This window comes from Haemaphysalis longicornis, unplaced genomic scaffold (genome assembly GCF_048455015.1).
Source record: "Haemaphysalis longicornis isolate Haplotype H1 unplaced genomic scaffold, Haemaphysalis longicornis Haplotype H1 scaffold_2, whole genome shotgun sequence".
Lineage (NCBI taxonomy): Eukaryota > Metazoa > Arthropoda > Arachnida > Ixodida > Ixodidae > Haemaphysalis > Haemaphysalis longicornis.
In genome coordinates, this window is record NW_027526295.1 from 233,355,543 (window position 1) to 233,382,764 (window position 27,222).

The window sequence follows — 27,222 nt, forward strand, 5'->3', positions numbered from 1 at the left end:
AGAAAGATTGGGACTACGTGTTTTTAGCTTAGGTTGTTGAACAACACGTTATGGGAATACTTGAACGTGTTATTCTGAAACATGTAACCGACTTTTTAGGGAACAAAGGAATCTTACCCTTACCCAACATGCAGTTCACAGTAGATTATCGACAACTACGCAGCTAACAGAAGTTGTCCACAATTTAACATTATGTATGAACATCAAGCTCACGTTGACAAATGTGATATTGCGGTATTTTGGTAGAGTTTATTTTTTGAGCACTAGCAATCTAACCATAAAACTCTGAAACATAATCAAAGGTGAACGTAGGAATCGATTCAAGGCTCTGTAACAGAACGTTGATAGTTTAATCTTGAGCCCGTGTCATCCCAAACCAGCCCATCGCACATGGACAATGCTCAATAATCTTTTTGTTGATCCTGAGCTATGTCTGAAATTTATTAACAAAATTATAGCGAATATTGATTGCAGCATCAAGAGACTTGCTTGTTTACACAGTGACCACCATACAAATCATGTCGCGCGAATCGAATCAAATTGTTAGGGAGCGCGTCAAGTGGCAAGTGTCGATTAAGCTCAAAAGAAACAGTATACAGCGTTTCGACCACATAAAAGAAATGTAAGTATTAAATTTTCATTGAATTTTTCAGCAGCAACGTTAACGCCTGTTGACCATTGAATTCAACCGAAATACTATAATTTAAAATTGTCCACTAGATTCACCGGGTAACTAGTTAATTGTTTTGTTTCAGCTAATCCATTAAACAATTAAAATGTAACAACCTTGTTAGATGGTTCACGTCATTCTGAATGCTGGTTAGTTATGTAATTTCTGGGAAATTCAAGTTTTGTAATTATAATCTGCGTTTCTAGTTACGTGAGGTACACTGTATATGATGTTAGCAAATGAAGAGAGGAAGAGGCAAAATTTAACCGAAAGAAAGACAGAGAGGTCATCCTGACAAGGTTGTCTGACCAGCTAATCCGCGTTGGGAGGGGGAGAGGGGATGCACAGGTGGAGAGGTGTGACGTGACATTGGCGGAGAACTATATGGATGTCAATAGTGTCCACAGTACTAGTCCACGGCCAAGTATGGGCGTCAGACATGGATCAATGTACAACTTCATGCCCTACATTATAATCGAGAGTAGGGGCTCCGGCAACAAGCAAAAAAAGAACCCATCAAATACGACAACAGCATTGGTGGTGTTCAACGGCATAAATAGAGAAACCCCGAAGGAGTCGCATTTATCGCTAACCTCAGGTCAGGTTAACCAGCGTCACACTAATAGCTTTCGAGAAAGCTGTTTTACGACACAATGTTGGTAACATGGGCGCCACCGAGATCTAAAATGACTACTAATGGAGTACTATGAAATGCGCGCCTTTCGTCAGGCTCCACTACTTTTAACGAGGGAGCAAACTGTAGTGCGCCTCGGACCAACATGTCAGCGGCGTCGTTTTGTAGCATTCCTAAATGTGAAGGGAGTCTCAGGAAGCGCGTATATAAACCCTTTTCGCGGAACTGCTGGGCTATACGTAAAGAGCATTGGCATGTCCAGTATACTGTATGCGGTAAAGCCAACCGAACAGCGCGCCGCATGCCGGGAAATAAGCGGCGGTGCACTCCGCCCGTCGAGCGGCGTGCACTGGCCAAAATAAGTTCATGTGATCACCCAATTTGAAGGGGCCAGCAAGACAAAATACAACTCTGTATAGTTTGCAAAAAAAAAAAAAAAAAACTAGCCTTTGGTAACTAACTCAGCTTTAACTGAGTTAGTTAACTGAGTTAACTGAGTTAGTTAACTTTAACTAAGAAGGCGGAAAAAAATATTTAGAACTTTCAAATTTCCCGCTACAGTGACGTGTTATGGGCAGGGGTGATGTAGTAATATTGGCCAGCACTAAAACATAGCTATCATAACGGTAACCACACGTCAGCGTTCCAGTAATACGATCGAACAAAACTGGAGGCCCCACTACAATATCACAGTCTTGTTTTCTGGAGGGGGCTTAGATAGGCGGACGCCAATCGCAAAAACAAGATTCTGTAACGTCGTAGAGACATTGCGGCAAGTGGCTGTGGAGTCACCACTGCTGCATTTGCTTCCACTAATATCTCCATCATTTCTTTGCTGTTCGCAATAAAATTTCTATCATTGTTATCTGGACGAAGCAGTCATTTGAACTAACCAAACTTGTATTTTGTATTTATGACCCCTTTAAACCCAACGTGAAAGACTAACGCGCACGTTCGCACAAACTCAAAGCTAATGCTGGCTGGTTCTATGCTTCAGCCGGATAAACGAGAACATGCACAGCGATGAAAGTAGGGCTTAGAGAAGCGGGAGTTCAGTCTCGGACCCTGTGATCTGCTCACACGCATCCCTAAAGTCTATACTGCCGAGAGACGAACTCGTTTTCCCTCTCGACTGTAAGAATGTTGATGCCGGGTCGTTCTTTCTACTTGTCACTATGCGTGAACATGGTGCGAGACTGCTCTTACATTGTGAAAGGATGGAAGTTGAAAAATTCTCGATAACCTCGTGAAAGTTATGTGCTTATCAGCGTTAGCTGTAACCGCCACAACGTTTTGCGCCGATATCGTATCTAAAGAGACGAAGCGCTCTCGTGTATCATCATAATCCAATTTAAATACTACCGCTGCCATTAGCGAAAATTTGTTCGTAACAGGTGGGAGCTGCTCTATATTATATCCTGCTCTCTGATGCTCCGTATTTTAATTTAATTTTAGTCTTCTCCCCTGGTTTGTAGTTCACTTCCTAGACATTACTTTAGAACGTCGGGTGTTGAGAAGGCTGGCGTTTCCCTTCCATGGATTTGGGTGGCTACTAGCACTTCCTGCAGCGCAGTGTGTCGAATCAATTTTGTGTCATTTCTACTAGGCCGCACGTGCAGCATCATTTGAGGCATTCTTCCTTACACAGCACTTCGTTCTCAAACAACCTGCTCAAGCTTCAAAAATTCAGTGCAATTCCACTCTGCGAATGTAGATAATCAGCGCGGTTCATGGGTCACCATAGTAACGTGACTGAAGTCCCTGGGAAGCCCCAAACGATGACATACCGCGCAAGTGACGCCGAATTTGTTGACCACAAACTCCCCTCAATGAGCGCTGTCCCGCCGGCGAAGCGTTCAGAGGGATTTCGGCTACGCCGACGTCTTGCGTTTTCCGCCTGCATTTCCTGCATTTCTGCTTTTTCTGCTGGTGGCGCGATCGTCCTCGGTTATCTTTACTTTTTTATTGATATTTTTTTCTTATTAGTACGCTTCACTGTGCAACATGCAATGGGGGGGGGGGGGGGGGGGGGGGAGCCAGCTTATAAAGACCAAGATTACACTGATCTCCTTAGGTCGGCTCCACTTCCAAACGGAAATGCATTTTTGGAAGACACTTCTTTCAGGGCAAATATACTCCATCTTAGATCAAGATAAGAAGCAGCGTAAGCGAACAGATGGCCGAACGAAGAGGGGTGCATACAGCACGAGAAGAGAACACGTCCACAGAACATCGGCCTGGGAGCTGGGAGAACGAGCGGCTTTTCTCGTCCTACGGACGCAAGAAAAAAGAAGAAACAGGAGAGGGGGAGGGAGAAAGATTCGCTCTAACAGCTCCACTGTAAAATACAAGTAGCGAAGCCTTGCTGTGCACAAGAATCGGCACGTGTTGAGGGGTTTTGTAAGTAGCAAACAACATGCGCTGTCGTGGAATCATCCCGGAAAATCTTGGTTTTTGCTACCCAGAAATTGCTTGCACATAAAAAAGTAGCCTGATTGCTTACCCTGAACACTATCTACAAAACGTATACATATGTGTTTATGTTTGGGCCCATATTATGCCCTATTTGATTGTACCGTTGCTTTCTTACTGTTCACCAGTGTATAATAATTTTGGTTCTGAGAATTGAATATTATGGCTTTGCGTTTGCTCATTGTTCTATGTTTTATATTGGTGGTTAATTTCCATTGCTGCATGTACAACCTCTGCCCCCCGTTGTGTTCTAAACAGTAATACTACTACTAATAATAATACTAGTAATAAAAACCTTCCTCCCTTATAGGTGGCAACGAAAATGTGAAAATAAGAGCATTCAAAAGTGGTGGGAATAGATGCCTCGGCTTCAGATAGTAAAGTGCGACTGAAATTACTGATATTGTCGTGCTGTTACAACTGCTTTATTTTGTCTCAGGCAGAATTTTGTCAAAATATTCCAGCGGAAGAGGCGACTTCTGTCAGACTAAATGGGATTTTATTTAATCAATAGTTTGAAAATGTCCTTTTTAAACTTTCCCGTCGCACTCTAGCCTTCGGAAAATAAGTTTGTTTACGGCAGCAAGAATTGCGAATCGTAATTGTGCATCGTGTACAGCACAGTCATTTGATAACAAAGAAAACGGAAGGTAAACTGCCCAGTAAAACGAAGAGCGACAGAGAATGTCGCCGGCAACGTTTTTGTTAGGTGCCTGATGGGAACGCACTTTGATTGCTCGAATTAGTATTGGCGAAGGTTGATACTTTAAATTACTCCATGTGTTCGGGTAGCATCGACCCGGTCAGCGCAATCACCGACTTCATCGGCGAAGTTTCAATAGCCTGCCATTAACCAACAGCCGCACTCCAAATTACCGTAGATTTGTCTTTAATTTTCCCCGTCCCACCAAAATTTCTGATTGCCGCCACAGAGCGACAGAAGACACAAAAGGCGACGCTTGGCAAACCTTTTTATTTCTCAAAACAATCCCGGCCCCTGACTCCTGCTATATCCTTTTTGCCTTTTTTGGTTCGGTGGAATACGATTTCATTGTGCAGAGTGGAACCATGGAAAAGCAAGAGCTTTTAAACCGACACGTCAAAGCAACGTGCCCTGCGTTTGGCACGAACAAAACAAAAGCGTATCTGAATTTGGAATCATTGAGAAACCTTTTTATTTCTTTCTCTTTTCTTCTTCAACCAAGCCTCTTTTCTTGGCGTGAGACGTGGGGACAATCACACGCTAACTTAGTTTTGGACGCGACGTCACCGCGTGGTTGCTGCAATGCCATTTCTCTCTATATCTATACGGCCTTCCAAGAAAAAAAAACGCGATAAGGCGAAGAGGGTACTGCGCAATCAGCAGGAGTCTTTCGAGGGATTAAAAAATGCGCGCCGGATTTTGATTACCTAGCAAAACTGCTTGCGGCAGCAATGTGAAGTATGGCGGTTGGGAATCGGAGCCCAGAAACACACACGACTCGGAAACGGCCACGAGAGTTGCGAAAGCGGTCACTTGCGACTCCAGGGCGAAGTTTCATCCCACGGATCCCAACTTTCCCCCAGAAAAAGAATCCTTTCAAAGCTCAAATTTTCGCTAACCTAATTCCCTACTGGTAAAACTAAGTCGAGTTCACTGACGGTCTAAGAATCTGAGTAGCCAGTACTGTTTGAGAAAGAAATTGTGCAATAGCATTGTGCACGCAACGTAACGCAAGAAAAAATGTCTATTACGAAACTATGGCATTTGGGCTTTCTCTAACGTCGCTACATTTCAGTCATGTGAATAACGCGAAAACAAACAAAAAAAAAAATGTGGGTCCCCTCTCCCCTTGCTAAGGAAGCTCGAAATCTAAAATATACATATTATTCGACGAAAAACAGGCGACAGGCGAGCGAACCTAACCTTGTTTATGATATTCGCGGATACTTTAAATATAAATTCTTGCGCATTTCTTGGTAATGCTACACGTAAGGGCAAGCGCACATATGGCGTAACATTACAATCTAAGTGCAGCAACTTCAAGAGCTTCCTCTAGGGATCGCGTCGTTGCGCTGAACAGGTTTTTGTTTGAGAGTGCGGAGCTAAAATAGGTTTGGGAAAAGATTACACAGGTCACTCACAATGTATCACTTGCTCCGCTTTTTTAGCTCATAAAGTTTAGCCCATGGCGTCCCTTAAAAAGAACATGGCTAGAAGGCGACTAGTTTTTGTATTGGTATTGTATATGATACCGGCAGCTGGTAGAACTACCGCGTTTCTCCCTGCAGGCACCTGTGATTGGCTAAGGACGCCACCTGGAGCACCCTCGGGACAAAGATTCCGCGAAAACCAATTCTGCCGTCCACTCCGGTGTCGGCGTGGCATGGTTCCCGTTTACGAACTGAAAGAACTTCGGTTCGAATCTTGAATAGGGCAACGTCTATTTTGCCGTTTCTAGAATTTTGTACATAGGGCTTTGTTAGCCAACTTTCAATAGTCGGGTTGTCCCTTCAATTATCACGCGATTGACGCACAGAAGCTATACTGGGCTGGGTTGGTTGGCTTTACGATATTTGTTGTGTTCTGTTTGGTTGTGTTGGCTTAGGTTATGTTCGGCTAGGTAAGGCTACGTTAGGTTACTTTTGGCCCTCGTTCGGTCACTTTAATTGTAAGGTGGTCTCAGCACAGGACTATAACTGCTTTCCCGCGCAAAGTAGAGAAAGTTCACGTCTGTTTAGTTTATTCTACGTAATACGATCAAGCTGACTTTAGGCCTGACATGCTTTTGTGGAAACTCCTGCGATAAATTTCTTACGATACACTTGCGGCCGCAGTGAGAATAGACAAGGTTATTTAAATTCAATATACGGAGAGCGTCCGCAGTGACCTCACTGTCGATTCATCCTTGTTTTCTTCCTTAAAAAGCTGCAGGACACTGTCAGGAAGGCCACGTAAACATTAATATTTCGGCCCAATTGCTACTGGGAAATTTACGTATCCTTCTGGGGTAGGATTCGTGAGCGTATACAATACGGGCCAATACCAACTGCCCATTTGGCTTGAACTGTTGGTAACACTTTCTCCGTGAGGTCACACCACCCGCTATACCAATCTAATCAAATTCCATCCAAGAAAGTCCCACGCTCATCCATCAGCACGCAGGGAGTCCCAGCAATTGCAGCGTCTACAGCAACGCGTAGTCGTCCCATAGTTACAGTTCTATGGCAGCACTACGCCCACTTAATCGGAGTGGTTTCACATGGCGCGCTCAAAGTTTCTGGAGGTAAGCGACGTCACATTCAGTACGCCTCTTTCTCTCTTTCTCACCCACCGTTGTTTCCCTCTCTGCTTGACCTCGCTTCCCTCTTCACTTGCCTGTCTATCTGTGTTTCCATGTTCGAATGACGGTGTACGCACCACGCAGATACCCCGAAACGGCTGGGCGAGTAGCCTAACCAGGTTTTACGTTAAAGTAAAGAACAGAAAATGACAGTCCACCATCTAACTTTTTCTCGACAGTACAACAGCCTCGAATTACAACAAAATGGAAGGAAACGCCTACATTTCGTGCCTGTCCCTTCACTTGAAGCGGTAGTGTGGCGCGGTTGACCACACAGCTGGAATGCATTACTTTAGGGGCTTACGATAGAGAAACCCCAAATATGCCCAAGTTTAAACAAATCCTGAATGCGATTCAACTTTGGATAAGGTCTTAATCTGGCTGGAGCTTTACGCGGCGTAACCACCAGGGCGTGTTACGCTAAAATGTATTAAAAAGCGGGAGCAGGTCAACGTTTTAACAAGGGCTTCAGATAACTGTGGACAAGACGGGAAGTACAAAAGGTTTCGTACTAATCTGCGGTTATACGTTCCCGTTTTACTAGATGACCGTGTAGTGCAAGTGATGACCTTATTATCTTACACCTCATTATTTGCAAGCTCTTCGGAACCAGTGTGCTCCTGTCAAGAGCATGAGATGAACGCGAATGTGCGCTCTAGAGGAACAAAGGAACGCTATAGCTGCCTAAGAGCAATGCAATACGGACGAGGAGTGCTGCCAGTTTATATGTTTCGAAAGTCGGTACATAAAATTCTACTAACATTACAAAACAGGTGCTTTGTGCCTTTTTAAATGCGGAGCATTTCTTAGGCTCGCGATGTCACTCGTCGATGTTGTCGGCGCCGTCCACACGCTCACTGCGCATGCGCGTCGCGTCGAGGCGCAGGTGCGCGTCTCTCCCCCGTACCCTCCTCGCTCTCAACAACAGGTGCGGCGGTGCGAGAGAAGCGCGTGTACCCCGTGCGCTCCGTCGCTCTCAACAACAGCTGCGGCGGCGCGGGGGGAGCGCGTCTGTGCGCGCATGCGTCGTAGCTACCCGTGCGCTGCGTCGCGCTCAACAGTAACGGCGGCAGGGCGTGTACACGTGATAACGGCTTGGTGGGTGCGTGGAAAGTTCGCGCGCTTGTGTACGAAAGTGTGCGCATGCGCGTCTCTCCCCCGTACTCCTCTCCCTCGAACGCGGGCAGTGTGTATATAAGCGGCGGAGCGCGCGTTCGGAATTCAGTCAAGGGCGTCTTTGCTTGGCTTTCGCTTGACTTGACGCTTTGCTTGACGGCACCAAGCAATAAAGACAGACTTTAACTTTACACTCCTTGCCTTCGCTTCTCCTTCATTCAATAAATAAGAATAATAAAGACGAAATAACAATTAAGCATTCCCAAACCATACCCAATTACGCAACATTCACGCGATACCCCCACCACTCTGCGACGCATTTACTCGAGTGCCCCCCGTGAGAAGATGCGGGCGGGTTTTTTAAGGATTTCGCTCCACTGGAACCTCTTAATATTTGACAAAACAAGTGAAGCCAGAAAAGTGAAGCTTTGAAAATAAGAACATGAAAGACGCTTGCAAAAAATTCCCCGCATTTCCCCGAGGGGAAGAATGTGAAAGTGCGAATGCAAGAGTTGAATTTGCGCGGTTCGGTAATGTTCGCGAAAGAGAGATCACACACACACACACAACTACAAAGAAAGAAAGATGCATTTATTCACAGACACCTATTTGTGTTGTCGTTGTACTTGATTGCTAGAGCGGATCTCAGCTTTGAAATTTCGTGTCAGTACTCCTTTAAGCGGGTGCATTAGCCCTTCTCACGCCCGATTCCTGGCCAATCCCCCACGTGGTTATGTGCCATGCACAGACACCTATTTGTGTTGTCGTTGTACTTGATTGGTAGAGCGGAGTAGGAGGAGGAAAAACTTTATTGTGAGCCAGGTGATGTGGGAGTGGCTCCTCAGTCCAGGAGACCATGGGACGGCCTTGCTGTCTCAGCCCTGGATCTCAGCTTTGAAATTTCGTGTCAGTACTCCTTTAAGCGGGTGCATTAGCCCTTCTCACGCCCGATTCCTGGCCAATCCCCCACGTGGGTATGTGCCATGTCAGCGGCCAGGCAGCGCGCGCCCATCTCCCCCCGTTGCCAAGGAAGACGAGGTGATTCCTGGCCAATCTCGCACGTGGGTATGTGCCATCTCCCCCCGTTGCCAAGGAAGACGAGGAGCGCGCGCACCCGCAGCTGTTGCTATGTGGACGGACGGCGGTCAACGGAATTCAGGGTCGCTTATAAAGTGCATTCGCACTTAAAAAGTAATCTTTCCTTGAAATTATTCTATGCGCGTCGTACCGAGCGTCACAACCCTTTCATTCCTTTTCTCTGTTTTTGTCAGCCCTTTACCACGGGCATAACCTTCGCACGTGCAAGCTTGGAGCATGAAACCGCAGCTCAACAAAAGTGGGCGTAGGAGCACGATCTTGGTGCGAGCGCGACAACTGATGCATTAAAAGAGTTGTTAGAGCCTATTGCAAAAGCTAAAAAAAGAAGTGGTTGAGACTGATCATCGAAGAAATGATTGTCAGTGAAGGGCACCACCATTTCATGGTCATTTGTGAGTACCCCAGAGAGGGTATGTGGGGACTGGGGAGTAATGGGCGAACTGACATTTCCCCTCTTGCTCCCGAATTTTTGAAGACCATCGTTGAAGTTGAACTGCAGGAAAGACGTTCACCCTTTCTAAACCTGCATTTCACGTTATTGAGTAGGGGTGAATGTGAGGCTAACGGCTTCCGAGGTGCACGAACTGCTTCAACTCCTGGTGGCAGCAGTCGTCGTCATTGGCCGATCGCCCTTAGTGAGTCCGGTCGGATTGTGGAGGGATACTTATTTAGCGTATGGGCAGATCAGAAGGCAGTGGCGGTCGTCCCGCTTCTCACAAATATCACTCCCCTTTCCACGTATTACTGTCCTCACTAACATAAGGAGCGGATTGAATAGGAGTATTTTCTCTTCGTTTTATTTTTTTCTGGTGAACGATAACGACAGTGTCATGGAAGATCTGGAATAATGTGAGACTAACAGCGTGGCTGTGAAAAAGTCTGGCCCTCCTTGCTTGCGTCATGTACCTACGCCTCTGCGAAAGGAAGTTCGCTAATGCGAGGGCATTCCGAACAGGTTGCCCGACCGTTGCACACTTGTTTCGAAAATTTCAAACTGGCCTCTTGCGCATTGGAAGAAACCGAAGCTGGTGTAGGTACATTGTCCTCTGGTACGTTCGCGTGCGAACGAAAGAGCGCGTGGAGGAGAGGAACAGCCATCGCTGTTTAGTTAGTCATAAGTATTGTAATTCCTGCGCCGAGCAACGCAATTGCAATCTGACGTGCCGACGTTCCACTCAGCTGCGATCCGTGCTGCCGTGGGGAGACATACTCATTTAGTCGATTTCGAGACATTATTGCAGTTGAGCATTGAAGACCCGTCTAAAAGTGCACTTCATGGACAAAAAAAAAAATGCTCAATTGGAGCCACTGCTGCAGTAGTTCAAAACGACAATGACAGTGTTGACGGCTCTCGCCGCAAAAAAATAAAATGTAACCGTCAGAGGAGATACTAGAAAGCGAGCAACAGAAGGAGTAAAAAGTCCACCGCACAGCACCATGTCGTTATACCAAAATGATCTGTACAGAGGACACTGCATACCGCCTTACAGACAGTTACAAAGCCAAGCAGTAATACGTTGAGGTATATAATTTATAGCTGAGACCCGCGGAGATGTCGCGGTGGCTAAGGTACAGTTGCACTGCTCAGACCGACGTCGCAGGTTAAATTCTCGGCCTGACAGGCTTCATTTTCTCGTGGAGATGGAAAACGGTAACCTCCTGGGCCCGATATTTTGGCGCTCATAAATATTTGGTGCTTCACATGTGCAGTCATGGTGTTTTATCGATTTGGTGGATGGTTGTAACAGTCGACGTTCTCACGGCTGACCGACCGGTTAATTCAGACCATATTTTGTGCAAGTAAACGTTTTAAGAGACGGCATAAAATCTAAATTCGGCAACTATACCATTCGTTCTAACTTAACATGAGATGATTTTGAGAAAGGCCAGCCACTTCAAAATGGTATTTAAAGGAAAACCTCTCCCGCGATTCGTATTGCACAGCGCTGAACCCAATACGCCGGCCGCTGTAAAGGTCCGACGTTGCCGCGCGTTCAAAGCGATTGAGAGAGTGCACCGCGGAAACATGAGAGTTCCGGCCCGTGTTGACCTTAGCCCACTTCTGCTTTTCGTGGCAGCCACGCTTCTTTCTTCTACCCGCTTTCCCACTGTCTCCCGTCTGCTCACTCATTTCGCTGTTGCTCTCCTTGCTCGCATATTTAGACAGATCGATCAACGGGTACGAGGCAGCGAAAGAGAGTACGGCTTCCGAAATAAGGCAGCAGGGCTTCGCCTGCTCACATTTAGCGCCACGCGACAGGAATCGACGGCGGTCTCTCTCAGCAAACACGCCTGACAAGTTCCGGCTGAGTGATGACGTCAGCATGATAGCTGCAAACCCGCGGCACAAAAGATCGATGTGCCGTGGAAATGGTCAGCATGTAAAGGAAGGGCGGGTTAGAATGCACTTAGAATTAGTCCCACGTACGATGTGCAGTTGCAAACCTTCTGCGCGGGCTACTCTATATTCGCAAGCATTAATAGTATTCGGTATAGTTTCAGTGGGTTAGGGGGAGGGGGAGGGGGGATTGGTGCGTTGTACGAATTGTTATCAGGAATAATGGGGTGCCTAATATAAGTTAGGTAGACGCTTTGTCCAACTTGGCAGCCTGCTATTCTTGACCGAAACCTTTGCTGGACACCAATGTTTCGCTATAAAAACATCGTGACGTTGTAATATACGTCAATACGATCAGCATTGCTCAGTAAAATATTCCACCGCAATGCAGCTTCTGCATTCAGTCCATTCAGACTTTGGCACATATTAGATGAAGTAAGGCTACCAAACAGCCTTCTATATTTAAGTAGACAAGCGTGAACGATTTCAGGCCATCTGTTCAAGGAGATACGGCCTACAGCGATAACTGTTTACATAAGTCTGTCGGATTATGTTGGTGCTGTATTACGTCCTACACTTGGTGACATCTTGTTGAGTTTATAGCATGAGTTAAAACCTGAAAATTAACCACCAATAACACGAAGCCATATCTAATCCACCGCGCAATAGGTTGATTTCTGTCATTCTGTTAGCTATTTCTGAGATTTTTTCACAACTCCCCGTACGTGTGACGTCACCACCTGCATGACTTCATGACCTTCGTGCTATCACGACTGCGAGGCGTCACAACTGTGTGAAGTCACGCAATCTTGAGCAGTCCTTTCAAACTATTCTTGGATGGGGTGATTATATAAGGCCAGAAGGACCATGCTCAGAAGTATGTTTGAAGTAGTTAGGGAATTCTGCGCCTTAATAAAAAAGGGTTATGTGGAAGGCAAGCCTATGCACAGTGATGATGGCCATCACAGAGTTTTCGTCATTACCGCGCACTGTGTCTGTAGGTGGTGGTGGTGATAACACGCATTTATTTTATGTACAAGGGATACAAAGACGCCATATTACGCTTTAGCGAATGTTGGTGTCTAGGGGAGAGGGATTAGGTAATGGGAGTTGGGGAAAAAAGTAGGATACATCCAATGGTACATCCAATTGGGTGTGGAATTAAAGTAAATGGGGAAGACCAGAGTCCTCGACGAAGTTTCGTAGAGCGACGAGCAGGCGCCGTTCTTCGCTCTGATTGGAACTGCCTGGATAAAGCCAATCATTAAGGCTCGGTGGGATTGCCAATCCTATGGTTTTGAAGGCTTGTTCGTGACAGTCGGCAAAACGAGGACAGTCACACAGAATGTGTGCAATGTCATTATTGGCTTAGCACCGCGAGCACTCGGGGTCATCTAGGCTGCCGAATCTTGTGGCACGAACGTGTGGGGAGTCCGGCAGGACGACACCCAGGGGTTTCACTTCGGTTCATAATTGTTCAAATTGTGACTTCCGCATTGGAAGCAGAGGTCTCTGGGTTCGAGACCGAGAAGTTACAAACTGGCAGCAGCATTTTGTTTTTAGATCTGTGCCTGGGGACGCATGCCCCGTGATACCGGCGATGAGCGCCCGTCTAGCTGCCTGTTGTGCACACACGGCAATGGACAGACACTCCTCGCCCCGCGCCAAGGAAAGGCCCCCCCTGTATCGAACTATTGGGGGCTATCGCTGTAAGAGGAAGGATAGGTGAATATACAAAACGCACAATTGGGTGTCCACATAATCAAGAGTTTATGTTTACCTCTGGGCAAAACGTAAACTCTTTGGGAAGCCTGTACAGCATGCACGGGTGGGTGAAGATTTTCAAAAGCGCCTTTGTTTTAGGACGTACGCTTTTTTTTTATTTTATAGTGGCTACATAGAGAGAAAACAGCCACTCGAGAAAACAAATCGACAGAACTCCAGTACAGTCAACGCCAATACAGCAACCCATCTGATGTAGGTTCCTTGAAATTTTGTCCTGAACGCAATTTAAATACAACGCGTCGTATTTAGGAACTATTCGAAGCAATATTCAAAGGTGTCAGTAGCGCACCCCTTGCATAACAACATTGAAAGCGGAAGCTACACGAGAGCGAAGCAGAAGATGCAAGCGTCACTCACCTGGTCGAGCCAGATAATGGTTGTGAGCACCTGGTTTTTTTCATCCTGCGGAGAAAAGAATGCAAAGAACAACTTTGTAACGAGGCGCAGGCAACACTAGCCCTGATATATCTCAGAAAAAAGAGATGCAGTTTATTTAAATGAGCGTTCCCTCAGGTTAAGTGAGCACGCATGCGTTAATTTGATTTCACTAATCAGGAGCAACACATCGTCCTTATTTTACATGATACATTACGATTTACATTTGATACTGCTGCCAGCATTCAAGTGCGCTGAAAATAAGGGTGACGAGAAAACATTAATGACGCTGGACTGGGTTTTACTATCGCATCGCCTTCCCCTTCTGCACCGCAAACACGAGCTTCACAATAAGTCGACCTGTCGTAAGTCACGTGCGGAACAATAAGTTTGCGCACATGAAATTATGCCATTCACAATTTCATGAGCGCAAACTGTTGTCGTGAATTAATTTTCATTATGTTGCTCTGAGAGCAGCCGCATTAAAGACGTGAAGCTTCATTAAAGGTGGGCAGGCTGTTCGAGCTTTCAATAGATCCGTATAATTTGTGCATGTGAAAAAAGAAAAAGAAAAAAAGAAACACCTAGGTTTCGATTTTCAAAGCTATTCGCATGTAAGATATTGCCAGAACAGTATCTTATTGACCAGCAGCCGAGCGCGGTTGCTTACCCACCGTAATGCCAAAGCTTCGGCTAATTACGAATTGATCTTGCGATACGTTGAGTGAGAGCAGCTTTGTGAATCTTGGCCCAGGACACGCAAGGCAGCTGCGAGTGATTTACGGGTATAGTCGCTCGTCGGTTCCACCTCAATTTAAATTTTTATTGGAGGCAGTCAAAATGAGTTGTAGGGTTTTGGTGCCACAAGCGGCTGCGTATTGATGGAAAATTCGTGCACGTTGCTGGCGCCCGAATACCCAATGTTCGCATTGCGGAAGGCACATGCGCAACCGTTTTGAAAGTTTGTGTTCGTCTCGGACGTCCTTTAGGAGTAAAAGAGCCCGAACTTTCACAGATTAATTTGAGGCATTTTTTAATAGCACAGCCGTTTAAGCTTGAGCTTGGTTCGCTGGCGTTCGTAAAAAAAAAATACCAAGAGAGAACCGGTGCGAGGCGCCCGGAACGACCTTTGCGCAGTGGATATAGCAAAAAAAAATAAGAAGGACCGCGCGCACGGGAGCGTGCGCCTCGTGAGGAGCGCCAGGCGTCGTCCAGGCTTGCGCGTGGGCTTGCGCCTTCGTCATCGTCGTCGCGTAGCGAACGGCATGCCACGGGTCCGCCCTGCCGAAGACGACGACGACAAGTCTGTCAAGCAATCCCTTCACAATGCACACGCGGAGACGGCCACCGGAGCAGCTGACAAAGAAGTGGACGTCTACCGAGGCGAGGACGCGCTACAAGAGTCGCGGCTGTGCCGTCGGACGACGACGACGAAAGGGATGACGACCAGTGCTACTGAATAAAACACTCTACATACTTTAATGGACTTTGCTTTACAGTGCCGTCCGAAACAGCGTTGCACTGCTGGGGTCCGGCTGCTCCCTCTCCCCTGGGATACCCTGTCAGTGCGGGGTTATGCTAAGTCGACCCCCAGCTCTGCTGTTTCTCCAGCCTTGCACCACTACTGCAAGCTGCGTCAAATTCTTTCTTCCTTTTTTTTGCTTTTTGAAAAGTATTAGAAGCGAGAAACAAGAAAATGGAAAATTCTGCGGTGCCTGCTCGCACATGCGCCCACGCGATCGGAGTTCTGGCGAAATACCGCGGCGTGGCGTGGATTTCTGCCCTCCATGGGAACATCAAAGGAACGCCGCTTAGCTGCGATTGTCTGGTGCCGCAATTGTGTGCCAGTCGGCGCATGCGTGGAGCCGCGAGCAATACAGGGGATGTAGTTTCCTGCTTTAGCAGGTGCCCTGGCATCTTCATTCGGCGCTTGCATTTGGTAGAAGCCGGTAAAAACCGTCAAATACAGCTCTTCCTTTCGTGTTGTGCGCACCGTGCGTATAAAACATGAGTGCTCCCGAAACTGCGTTCTTGCGAACCGATGCTCAACACCAGAATGCCTCGAGGCTTGCGTCTTCCACCTCATAAGATGCCTTCTGTCTGTAGGTCTCTGAAGCGACGTGGTAATATTTTGTCTGTATTATTGTGCATTTCCCACTCCCCTCTGTAACGCCCTCGGTCCGTGAGGTACTACAAATAAATAAATAAATAAATAAATAAATAAATAAATAAATAAATAAATAAATAAATAAATAAATAAATAAATAAATAAATAAATAAATAAATAAATAAATAAATAAATAAATAAATAAATAAATAAATAAATAAATAAATAAATAAATAAATAAATAAATAAATAAATAAATAAATAAATAAATAAATAAATAAATAAATAAATAAATAAATAAATAAATAAATAAATAAATAAATAAATAAATAAATAAATAAATAAATAAATAAATAAATAAATAAATAAATAAATAAACAAATAAATAAATAAATAAATAAATAAATAAATAAATAAATAAATAAATAAATAAATAAATAAATAAATAAATAAATAAATAAATAAATAAATAAATAAATAAATTACAGCTTTCCCGCGCTGCACCCGGCGCTTGCTAGGTGGTCTGGAATGTTTTTATCTTCTATACCCCTGAGCTTTAATGTTTGGTTGCAGTGTCTATAGCTTAACGTCTACCCCCTGCCCCCCCTCCCCCACACCCAAAAAAGGGGAGTAGCTTGCCGTAGTGGTGCAAGGGTGGAGAAACAACAGAGCCGGTGGCCCCACTCCCTTCGACGGAGACCCGGCACCTCACATGGATTTTTCAACTTGCCGATAAACGTTCTACATTACAGGCAGGCCCGGGTCGTTTTGTTCGCAGCCTTTCACATCTCTTCCTAAGTGGACGGCGTTAGCACGTGCCAGAACCGGCGGCAACTGGCTGCGTGACCTCGGGGTCTGTAGCGCGAGCTTTTCTGTGCTTCCCACTTAAGGTGCGAACGCACGTGAACTGGCGAAGAGAAGAGCACGCGAGGGAACGCGCCACGAACGCTGGGCAGAGTGTTCTCGGGGGTCAAGTTGGACGACGCCCGGCGCTACTCAAGATTTTTTTTTTTTGGGAGCGGCACCTCACTAAGCTCGAGCCTAAACGGCTGTCTTGTTGAAAAGGAATAAAGTGGCCGGGTTCGTGGAAAGGTTGAGCAATTGCGTATGACGTTTGGTTGCGGTTATCTGCTCCATACACCTGAAAAGGGTCCGGTGTCTCTCTCCACCTACGCTACGGAGCTCGCAATTCCCCTATGAAGCACATTTCGAATGATCTATTCCGGCAAAAATTTTGTGGACGCGATCAGTGTTAACGGAGTCATCGCGTACCAGAAGAGCGCATATCCTTCCGTCCTCTCGTTTAACAACCCCGTTATGCGTACAGATTTTTCTCAAATCTTGAGGACCTCATTCCCAGATATGTCTTACAGCCTTTTTCTCATTCATTCATTCATTCCCCCCCCCCCCCTTTTTTTTTTTTCGCTGTTTGTAAAGTACAGAATCCTGGCTGGGAACAACGTCTGACCGCCCGGTACACACGTCCGTGAAGAATGTTGGGTTAAGCGTTGATGAACCGCATGGTATCGACATCCTTCCTATGCTCAACGTAACTCTTTACTTACAATTAATTACTCGGCCTCGGTGACCCCAGCATGGTAGCGGCTTGAGCGGGGTTTCGCGATTTTGACTGATCGTTCTAACGTTAGCGTAAGCCAAAGCATTATGAGAACATGGCTCGAATGTCGGCGTTCTTGCACTTCGCAACGCTGACGGGTAGGAAGCTACGTGTCCAAGCGAACGCTTCAAGCTCTCAAATAGCGCTGCGCGCTTGCAGAGGGAAAAACAAAAACGGCTGACAGTAGCAATTTGTGCTTTTGTAAATACTTTGGTGCAATTTAATCCTTTTGCCTTGCTGGGGAAAACCAATTAGGGAACTTTAGGAACACAGTTTCACCAACCACGCACTCCTAGTTAGTTGTTCAGACGTGCACAGATACCTGTAAAGGAGCTGCGGACCGCACTAATCTACATAATCCCTTACCAAAAGCTGCTTGCATGTCTTGCTACAAGCTCGAGCATAATATTGTTATGGTACCCCGCTCTATTTCCCACCGTAAAGAAAGAAGAGAGGATGAACATTCACGAACACGTTCGAGCGTAAGCATCTCGCAGGCAACACTAATTAACGGAAAGGGTCGATGTTGACGGGGAGCAGACGATGCGAGGATGACGCTGAAAGTCCACTGAAAAAACTACGAAGTCCTTGCTCCGTGGCCTGCAAGAGCTGAAGCATGGAGAATTGCGGGGATTAAAAACCGGCGTATAGATTAGCGGTGGTAAACTTCGCAGTGTAATGGTGAGCTTCTTGCGTGTTCGTGAATATACAGTTTCAGCTGAGGTGTTCTCGAGCACGTAAACTCCCGATTGCACGAGTCAAGTGATGCTGCTCAAAGCGTGTTTCGGGATCTTTTGAAAGCGCGTACCCGTAGACTGGTCAGTTTCTTCAGCGTGCAGTAACAAAATCAGTATGCGCGTGTGTACAATGCTGGACAAAGTGCCGGTGCAACATGAATTAATCTTATCGTCATAGCTGCTAGGTGCATTCTGTTAACAAGTATGTCTGCAAAATCCGTGCATGCCTTGTGTCTGGGGTCGGGACAGGCAGTTATCGCGAGCTGGTGCAGGATACTTCCGTCGGTATGCAATAAAATATAGTTTTAATTCCTGTCATGTTTGTCGTGTACGTGACCATTGGGGCTTTTCCAAAAGGTTTAAGACGGTCATTGTTCGCAGAAACGGGTAGCACTTGCGGGTAACGTTGAGTATGTTGGGCGCTGAAAAAACTTGGGGTGGAAGCAAGTGGCTTTCGCATAATCATCTAATTCATTATTTCTCTGACAAAGCTATTTCGAAAGAGCGCATTATTTGTTTTAATAAAAACTGTTCTTCTTCAAAGAAGAAATTTCTGAAATATTGATACAACTGTTTTCGAAAGAGGGAGGAGGAGGAGGAATAAACGTGAATCTAAAGCTGTCAGCCCTGGGGAAGAGTTCTCATTCCAGGACACCTTGAGTCCGTCCGGCTTCTTGGGCTCGCTGCACCAGCCAAAGCTGGTCGTCAGGGTCCGAGCTGGACAGTGCTTTCTCCCAGTGCTCAGGGGAGGGGAAAGGCAGGGGGGGGGGGGGGGTAGGTAGGTGGGGTTCTTATCACAGCCCCACATGATATGGTAGAGGGTGCCCGGAGCCTCGCAGAAGCGGCATTGCGAGGAGTACAGGGTGGGGGCCAGAATGTGGGCTCTAGTGGGGTGGGGAAATGTGTTTGTTTGAACGCCTCGGAGGTGGCGCCAAGCCGAAGGAAATTGTAGCGATTTATACTGACGCATTGCTTTCGAAGCAATCAAATATCGCACACGCTTGCGGAGCGCCACCTTAGGAGGAGGGCTATTCGGAGATATTTTCGCGACGCTTTGTTTGGTGTTTTCAACTAGAATTACATACTTTCTTGGTTTTAACGTTTGATTACATTCCACTTCTTTTCTATGGCTTAACGCACAAGCAGTAACACAACGCTCCTGCATTTACACGACCAAAAAATGCTAGCCTTTTATCAGAAGATTTATTCTGAAAAATCGACACGAGAAAAGAAGGCTAATGAAACATAACAGTTACGGATGCTGAAAAAGAAAAACAAGGTGTAGCAAATGGCGAATCCGAACCATTTTGTCGAAACGGCAGTTTTTAAGTCCTTACGTACACGCGAAAGCGCGGGCCTTAAAGCAGCGCCTAGGAGTTTTGAGTGGGTGACAGGTGCTTGGCTGCCTAGATTTACCCGTAAAACGAAAATAGGTAAATGAGATGAATTTTGGGGCGACGTCTTAAATATGTCTCTTTGAAACTAGAACATAAAATTAGTTATTGGGAGACCAGAGGGGCCTATTCCGCAAGTAGTATATATATATTTTTATGACATTACGAAGTAACGTGAGTGAACGCAAGAACCGAGAGTGATTCTGACAGCTGCAAGGGAAGAAGTGATTAAGATACTCCTATGTTAATGCTATATGCATGCTGTTTCGTCTCCTTAAAACTTAAATTGAGCCCGAACAATGCAAAATAAAATTGCCTCACTGCGAAAGCAATAAACGACCCATTTGGCAGATAGGCTGGCGTTTGGGATTGACGTTGGCGTCGAAAGCCGAGATATGGAGGCGGTTTTATAGTCGCAGTAACAAAAAACGCAAGTAAATTATCGTGCCGCTAGTCAAAGCCTGGACCTGCGGTGAAGTCACGTGGAAACCAAAGAGCGCCGCTGGGGCTGTGAGAGCGGTGTTCGGCGGTAGCGAGTGCAATATACAGCACGGGTGCTCTGAGCTCACACAGCGGCGCAACAGCAACAGTTACTCCCAGCGCTGAACTGGAAGGAGAACTCAGGGGCGCTGAAGTGGACATCAATGCTTGCGCATCCACAACACATGAGAAGCGCTTAGGAGTTTCCGGAATTTTGCAATGTTTGCGGATAAAGATGAAACTACGTTTAAAAAAAGCCATAGTCATATCTAATGATTAAATTATTGCAAGAGTAAACTCAATTGTGCTATAGGAATTCTATGCAACCGTAGCCGTGAGCACTATATATAGAACCCGCACCAGCGGGTGGTGTGATCGAGAAAACGCCAAACGCGTGCCTTCACTTGTGCGTATGCATTATAAACTCAGCAATACGGCTTGGGAGATAGTGGGCAAACATGAGATAAATGATTGGGTGACGCAGCAGCCTAATCCCTGGTCTTTGTCGGGGTCCAGTCGCGCTTGCTTTTCATGGTTTCTGCTCGACTCAAGCGGTGCTTAACTCTGTCCTTCTCCTTCCGGGATAAAGTATTCTGACTTCGATAAATCTCGGAGAGTGCACTGGTGAGAGATTTTGGAACTAGTGAAAAATAACGAATTGTGCGTTACGGGTCGGCATATTTAGTGGTTTCATTAATTGAATAGTGAAGGAGGCTAAGAAGGGAGAGGCGAGTCTTGGTTGCGAGTGCGAGAACTTGTATTGACTTGTACTGACGTGTCTAAAACACACACACACACACACACACACACACACACACACACACACACACACACACACACACACACACACACACACACACACACACACACACACACACACACACACACACACACACACACACACACACACACACACACACACACACACACACACACACACACGCACGCACGCACGCACGCATACGCATGCGCACACACGCGCACACGTGCACGCACACACACACGCACGCGCACACACGCACACACACACACACACGCACGCACGCACAGGCGTGCGCACACGTCCACAGGAAAAGGTTAGATTCGTTGGCTTGAGAGAGGGAAACTAAAGAAAAGGCACGTTGAAGTACCAGCCCCCCCCCGGGAAGAAAGTGACGCAACATCATATGTGGCAGCCTGGGCCTCCTGCGGCGAAATTTGAGCCGCCTTGGGCAAAGAATAGGGATGTCTCTGGGAGCAGCTTGTGGTTGCATGGCCAATCTTTCTCTTTCCATTAGGAAAACGTCCCGGGTTGTGTGCAAGGCGTCGTGGCGATCAGAGCGGGGCGTTCAACCCGTCGCAACACGGAGAGAAAGGTCGATAGGAGGAGACAGCGCCTGCGTGGCGGCGTGCCTATTTTTCTCCGTCCTGAGGGAGTATAGTGTCACAGATAGGCGGCTCGGAGAAAGAGGCCGTTCGTCCCGCTCATGTTCATACCCTGGAACAGCCCTGCCATTGACAGAGCTTGTGCAGTTTCCCACGAACGGGGAGCTAAATGCCTTACGGTGTAGGACACTGCAAGCAGACGCGACCATGGCGGCCGAGTATGTGTTCCATATGCTGATAGCTGGGAACCGCCGACGGGCAATCATTTTCACTTTGGTTTGTTCCCTGTCACGCTGGTCGAACTCAGGTGATGAAGTACGTCCGCGGATGGTTTTGTGCAGTCCTATATTGGAAACGGCTACTTTTGTTTGTTACTTATTTTCATCCATACTACTCGCTATTCGGGCATCGTGGTGTATCCTCGTAAAACGTGAATATCTTTATTGTTGTTTTTGTTCGTGTATTTTTTGTTGTTGTCATATGGGATCTTATCATAGCTGCTGCCTTTTTCTTCTTGTGCAATTTTTTTTGCATTTTTTGTTGTAGTAATTGCGCTTTCAAAAATGTATCATGCAAACCAAGCTGTGGGTGTTGAGGAACTGGTCCCCGGGCCATGACACCGCTCAGAACGCCTTTTATTCCACCTCTTCTCCTTCCCTATCGCCAATGATGGTGATAGTACTACACAAGCTCGCCGTCTTCTTTCCTCAACAATGGTTTCGGTTAGTAGATGTTGAAACTCTTTGTTCAACAGATCAGGACCACCGGCACGCGCGTTGCGTTTCTTCTTCGTCTGTGCATAATCGCCACGTAAGAGAAACTACCAACCATGTGTAAGTAATTTACTTTACAGTAACGTCATTGCCGTTCCACTCAATGTGGAAGCTGTCGGAGCAGTGATTCGCCATAGTGGGCTGCAGAGCCGTTATCCGCTCACTGCTGCCACCCAATGCATTTCAAATTTTCCGCCTTCGTAGTGCTCGTGCGCCCCTTGCCTGAAACTGCGCCAGCGGGAGTCTGTTCTTTTTGTGTTGTTGTTGTTGTTGTTGTTGAAAACGTTTATTAAGAAAAGAGGGGAAGGGAGTTGGGTTAAAAAGTGGAGCACTGGGTGGCCATCCTATTCCGGTAGGCCGCGGGCTGTGGCTGCAGTCTTCGCCCGGAGAATCAGGGCTTCCTGTTCTTCGAGCTGGCTGCAGCGCAGCGCGCGCTCCCAATGCTCAGGAGAGGGGGAGAGGGGAGTAGGGAGGGGGGGATTGGACGGACATGTCCAAACTAGGTGGCTGGTGGTGTTGGGAGAGTTGCAGTATGGGCAGTTGAATGGGTAGAGGGCGGGGGAGACATAGTGAAGGCGAGTGTGATTGTGGCACGTCTGTGTTTGTAGGCGCCGCCATATGCGGGCGTCGGCGGTTGTGAGGGAGGGGTGTGGGGGGGGATAGAGTCGTCGGGAGTTCCGGTAGTGGGCTAAGATGTCGGAGTACGTTGGGGGCAGGGGGTGGAGGGTTAGGTCTTCGTGGGCCGGTACGTCGTTGGTCTCTCCTGGGAATGCCCGGTAAGTGAGTTCGCAGGCGGTGGCGTGTGCCACCTCGTTCCCAGGAAGAGATGTGTGGCCAGGGATCCACACTATACGGGTCGTTGGGAGCGATGGTCGGCGTGCTAGGATGTTGGAACTGATGTGAGTGATGCGTCCCGTGGCGTAGCGGCGGCAAGCGGACTGGGAGTCGGTCAGCACTGTGATGTCCGATGAGGGTGCATTGGTGATGGCCAAAGCGATTGCAGCCTCCTCTGCGGTATCAATGGATGTGGTTAGTATTGTGGCAGAAGCTGTGATGATGTTGGTTGTGTGGATTACTGCTGTGGCATGGGCCGGGTATGTGCGGTATGGGGCTGCGTCAGTGTAGTAGGTGTCGGGGTTGGCGCCGTACTTTTTGAGGAGTAGGCGTGCGCGATGTTGGCGGCGACCTACGTTGTAGACGGGGTTACTTTAATTTCTGTATGCTGGAGCTGTTTTGCGTCATTTCGAACGCGTAATTTTTTTCTTGGTCGGCTGGAGCCTTTCTGCGTCATTTTCAACGCGCCATTTTTTTCTTCCGTGGCCGCATTTTCCCCTTACTATCTTGAAAACCAACCAAACGAGCATTCCTAATTAAACGAACGCTGGGGGTGCCGTTTATATACACAGATTTTGCCTGAAATGTATTTGCAGTTTTCTTTAAGCTAAACAACGGGGAGATGTATCACAAGCGCCAGCGGTTCACGAGGTTTGAACGGCTATGCCTATTTCAACTGCGTGGTTTTCGAAGCATCGGCGTGACTCCCTGACGTCCGTACAGAAGGCTCTACTTGTGTTCGTCATCTCGCTGCGTCGCCTGATTCCGGAAGTCGCATCGACCGTTAGCGAGCTACGATGATAAGGCGACAAGTACGCTGCACTTGCCGCCTTGTCGACAAGTGCAGTGTCGACAAGGAGAGTTGTCGACAAGTGCGCTGCACTTAAAATCATGTCCGTCCAAGGGACGGATGTCGTCGAGGTGGAAAGACAGAAGTACGAGATTCTGTTTCAATCAGTTTCCGCGGGACGAAAGCGCTTGGTGTCAGATGGTGTTACGTTCGTGGGTCTGTACGATCTGAAATACTTCGTGGCTAGCATGGTAGCTTGCTGGTAACATTTACCTCGGGATGACTATTACATTCCCCTAAGCAGTAATTTGTTTCACAACAAATGCCGATCCTAAGTTCATCCTTGAAGTCATGTTCAGCAGAGATTTGTGCAGATAAAGTTATGGGGTCTAGTGTGCCTATTTTTAACAGCGGAGCTACTCTAGGGCTGGCCCTGACGACTGTCTTTGCTGGTTCGTGTCACACTCCCTGTGGAGCAGGTTTCTTCGTCGCGCAAAAAACGGTTCCCAGATATAACAAAAAATCATAAAACAATTATATAAAATGCCCTAGAGCCTTCATAGTTTGATATAAGACGGCTTATAATGCACCTGGATAAATGTCTGTGCTTAGAGGTGAAGCCTACTTTGAAAAGATCGGTGCAAGATTGGTTTTTGTAAGCTGGCTTTCTCACATTGCCTGTTGCGCAGTAGTGAAGCATGGTCATCTACAGACGGAGCATGATCACAGAAAACAGCTCTGACACTTGTGTTATCGATTGTATCCCGAAACAATTTCTATGACAATTAGCCGCTAAGACGACTCTGCCATTACGCCGAGTTTCATTTACTCGTCATCATTAGGTAGTTCACAGTGACGTTGTAAACGTTACAGAATTACTGTCTGCTGTCAAATGATCGTCGACGGAGGGAGCAGGGTCACAGAAAACAGCTGAACCACAGCTATGCCGTTTCAGCAGATTTCACACTGGGTGGAAGTTAGTTTCTTTGTTTTTCTTTTATTTTTTTTCGCATGTGCTACTTGCGGGCCACGATAAGTGCTCACTAAGTATGGCGCATGCTATTTTAAGGCTTGGAGTGGAGAGCTGTAAAGCGTTCGCGGAAGTCAGTGAGCTTGGAGAATAGGTGACGTGTTTATGAGCGAGTGTCGGTGATGAGCAATTGGTGGGTGGCCCGTGGACATAGGTCCGAAGCTCGTGATACGCAAAACAGTCGGAACCAGACGGTGTTGTATAGCATGTTCCGTTCCGCTGACGAGCTGGGATCTTTTTCATCCGCTTTAGCTCCTAGGGCGCAAGGGCGGCTAGCTCAGCAGTTTTCCGCTACTTGGGCTGTAAGTGTCAGATGATCACTGTATTGCTCCGTTTATTACGAAGTACGACAATTTTGGGTATTAAAAAGGGTAAATTGTCCGCCGTAGATCCTGAGCATGCTGGGCCGGAAATGAGGCGCGCCACAGTGGGAGTTGCTACAGTTGCGTTGTGTGCACTGGAATCTCAGACTAACGGGAATTGTGAACTTCACCTTTGTCAAAAGAGAAAAATGATGGAAGATGCATTGGCAGAGGTTTGTTATTGTTTGAGCACCTTTTCCATTTTTCTCGCGGCGAACATGAGACTCAGCCCGATGCCATGCCTTGCTCCTACTTCAAAAATCCGCGACGTGGCGTTACTCGCACGTCCCTGGTTCACCGCGCGAAGCGTGCTAGCTCTCTAACCGTTTCAGTAGCCCCGTTTATTCAGTTTAGCAGCGGCATTGGTTGTGCCTGGCTGCTGTTGTTGTCTACAAGTGCCGGCATTTCGTCGCCGCTAATCCCATTTGTTCCTCTTCTGCCGCCCTGCACTGGCTGCAGACTGGATTCTACAACGCGTACGAGCAATGGCGGGAGTCGCGGGACCCGTCTAGACGCCGCGTGACCGAACCGGCGCGTCGGTGGAGGCAGGTGCCGATCCCCCCTGAAACTGACCTCTTGCTGGCAACGTCGCTCTTTTCCCTCTCGACGCCACTTTCCTCCCCGTGCGCTCTTTCTGTCGACCGCTGTGCTACAGGACGACGCGGATAGACGCGAAAATTTTGACGATATGCCTGACGTATAGGCCCATGCGATAAAAATAACACCGCGTTTGTGCTTCATAAATCATAATTACAAAGGCGTGTTTGTTAAGAAACTGTACCGGACATATGGGCGGCGCATGCAGGCAATTCCGGTACCAAAAACTGTGAGCCTTCGCTTGCACATAGAGCGAAAAAGTAAACAAAAAAGCAGGATGGCGACAAAAATGGCCGCCTTCTTTTTGTCTTTCGTGAAATTGTTTAGTTCAGTTATTTTGTATTCTACCTTAGTCATAACTCAATCGCCCCTAAAGAAGAGTCATTGGAAGACTTTTATATTTCTAGAGGACTGTTAAAACCGCATATAGACTTAGCTCAAGGAGTACATGAGCGCTACACAAAAGGAAATGTCCTCACGAACAGCACTGCGAGTGATGTTTCTTCCGCAACGCCGGACTCAGTGGAAAACTCTTCATTTTGATCCAAATACTACAAGGTTCCTCAGCTACGCAGAAATATGCTCGCATGAAACGACTGTTTAGGAGCTGTCATTCCTGCGGTCGCTTAATTAGGCCGCGCGAGGTGATTCGCACGGTAGCGATAATGCCCTCTGATGGATTTAACACCGGCATTATACGCTGTGACTACAAAAGACAAAAGGGTGTTGAGTTGTTTGTTTCTTTTGTTTGTAGGTGTAGTGTGTTTTACTCCTTAATGTCTCGTTACTTTCCCTTGATATTGCGTTATTTATTTCCATTCTCCTACAGCGTGTGTTGTTTTTAATGTTCATTTCACTGGGGCTTTATTACTCGCTATATATTTTTGCCACGTGCTTGTATTAGGCTATCAGGGTGTGCGACGTGAAACGTGGGAGCAACTGCAGCCCGACTAACATCTGGCGTTGAGAGTTTGCGCTGCCCCTAAAACAAAATTGATAGGGCCTGAACAGCACAGGACCAACCAGTTATATTCGGTGTACATAACAATGTGCTAAAACCAATCGACAACTGCTAAGCACACGCAAAACCGGGAATGCTAAAAAACTTTAAGAGGAAGGTGCCCAACCCGCGTTCAGCTACTATAGGCAACGGGAGCGGCAGACCTGCTTTTTTGTGGCAGTATTTATGGGACATTAAAAGAAAACGAGGGCTCGTCCGGGATTTGAACCCGGGACCTCTCGCACCCGAAGCGAGAATCATACCCCTAGACCAACGAGCCAGACGTAGCGAGGTCGGGATTATCATATAGCTGAACATAATTTT

General features: G+C 47.0%; 1 protein-coding gene and 1 non-coding gene across 2 annotated transcripts in view; both read right to left on the bottom strand.

The window, feature by feature from the left end:
* Positions 1–27,222, bottom strand: part of LOC144170125 (neuronal acetylcholine receptor subunit alpha-10-like) — a 176,706-nt gene that overhangs the window by 15,371 nt on the left and 134,113 nt on the right. The window contains exon 3 of the mRNA XM_077699706.1: positions 13,794–13,838. Within this exon, the coding sequence (XP_077555832.1) occupies positions 13,794–13,838 (45 nt within the window). The remainder of the gene's footprint in view (positions 1–13,793; positions 13,839–27,222) is intronic.
* Positions 27,107–27,178, bottom strand: Trnap-cgg (transfer RNA proline (anticodon CGG)). Its single transcript has one exon. It is a non-coding gene; the product is annotated as a tRNA-Pro (tRNA).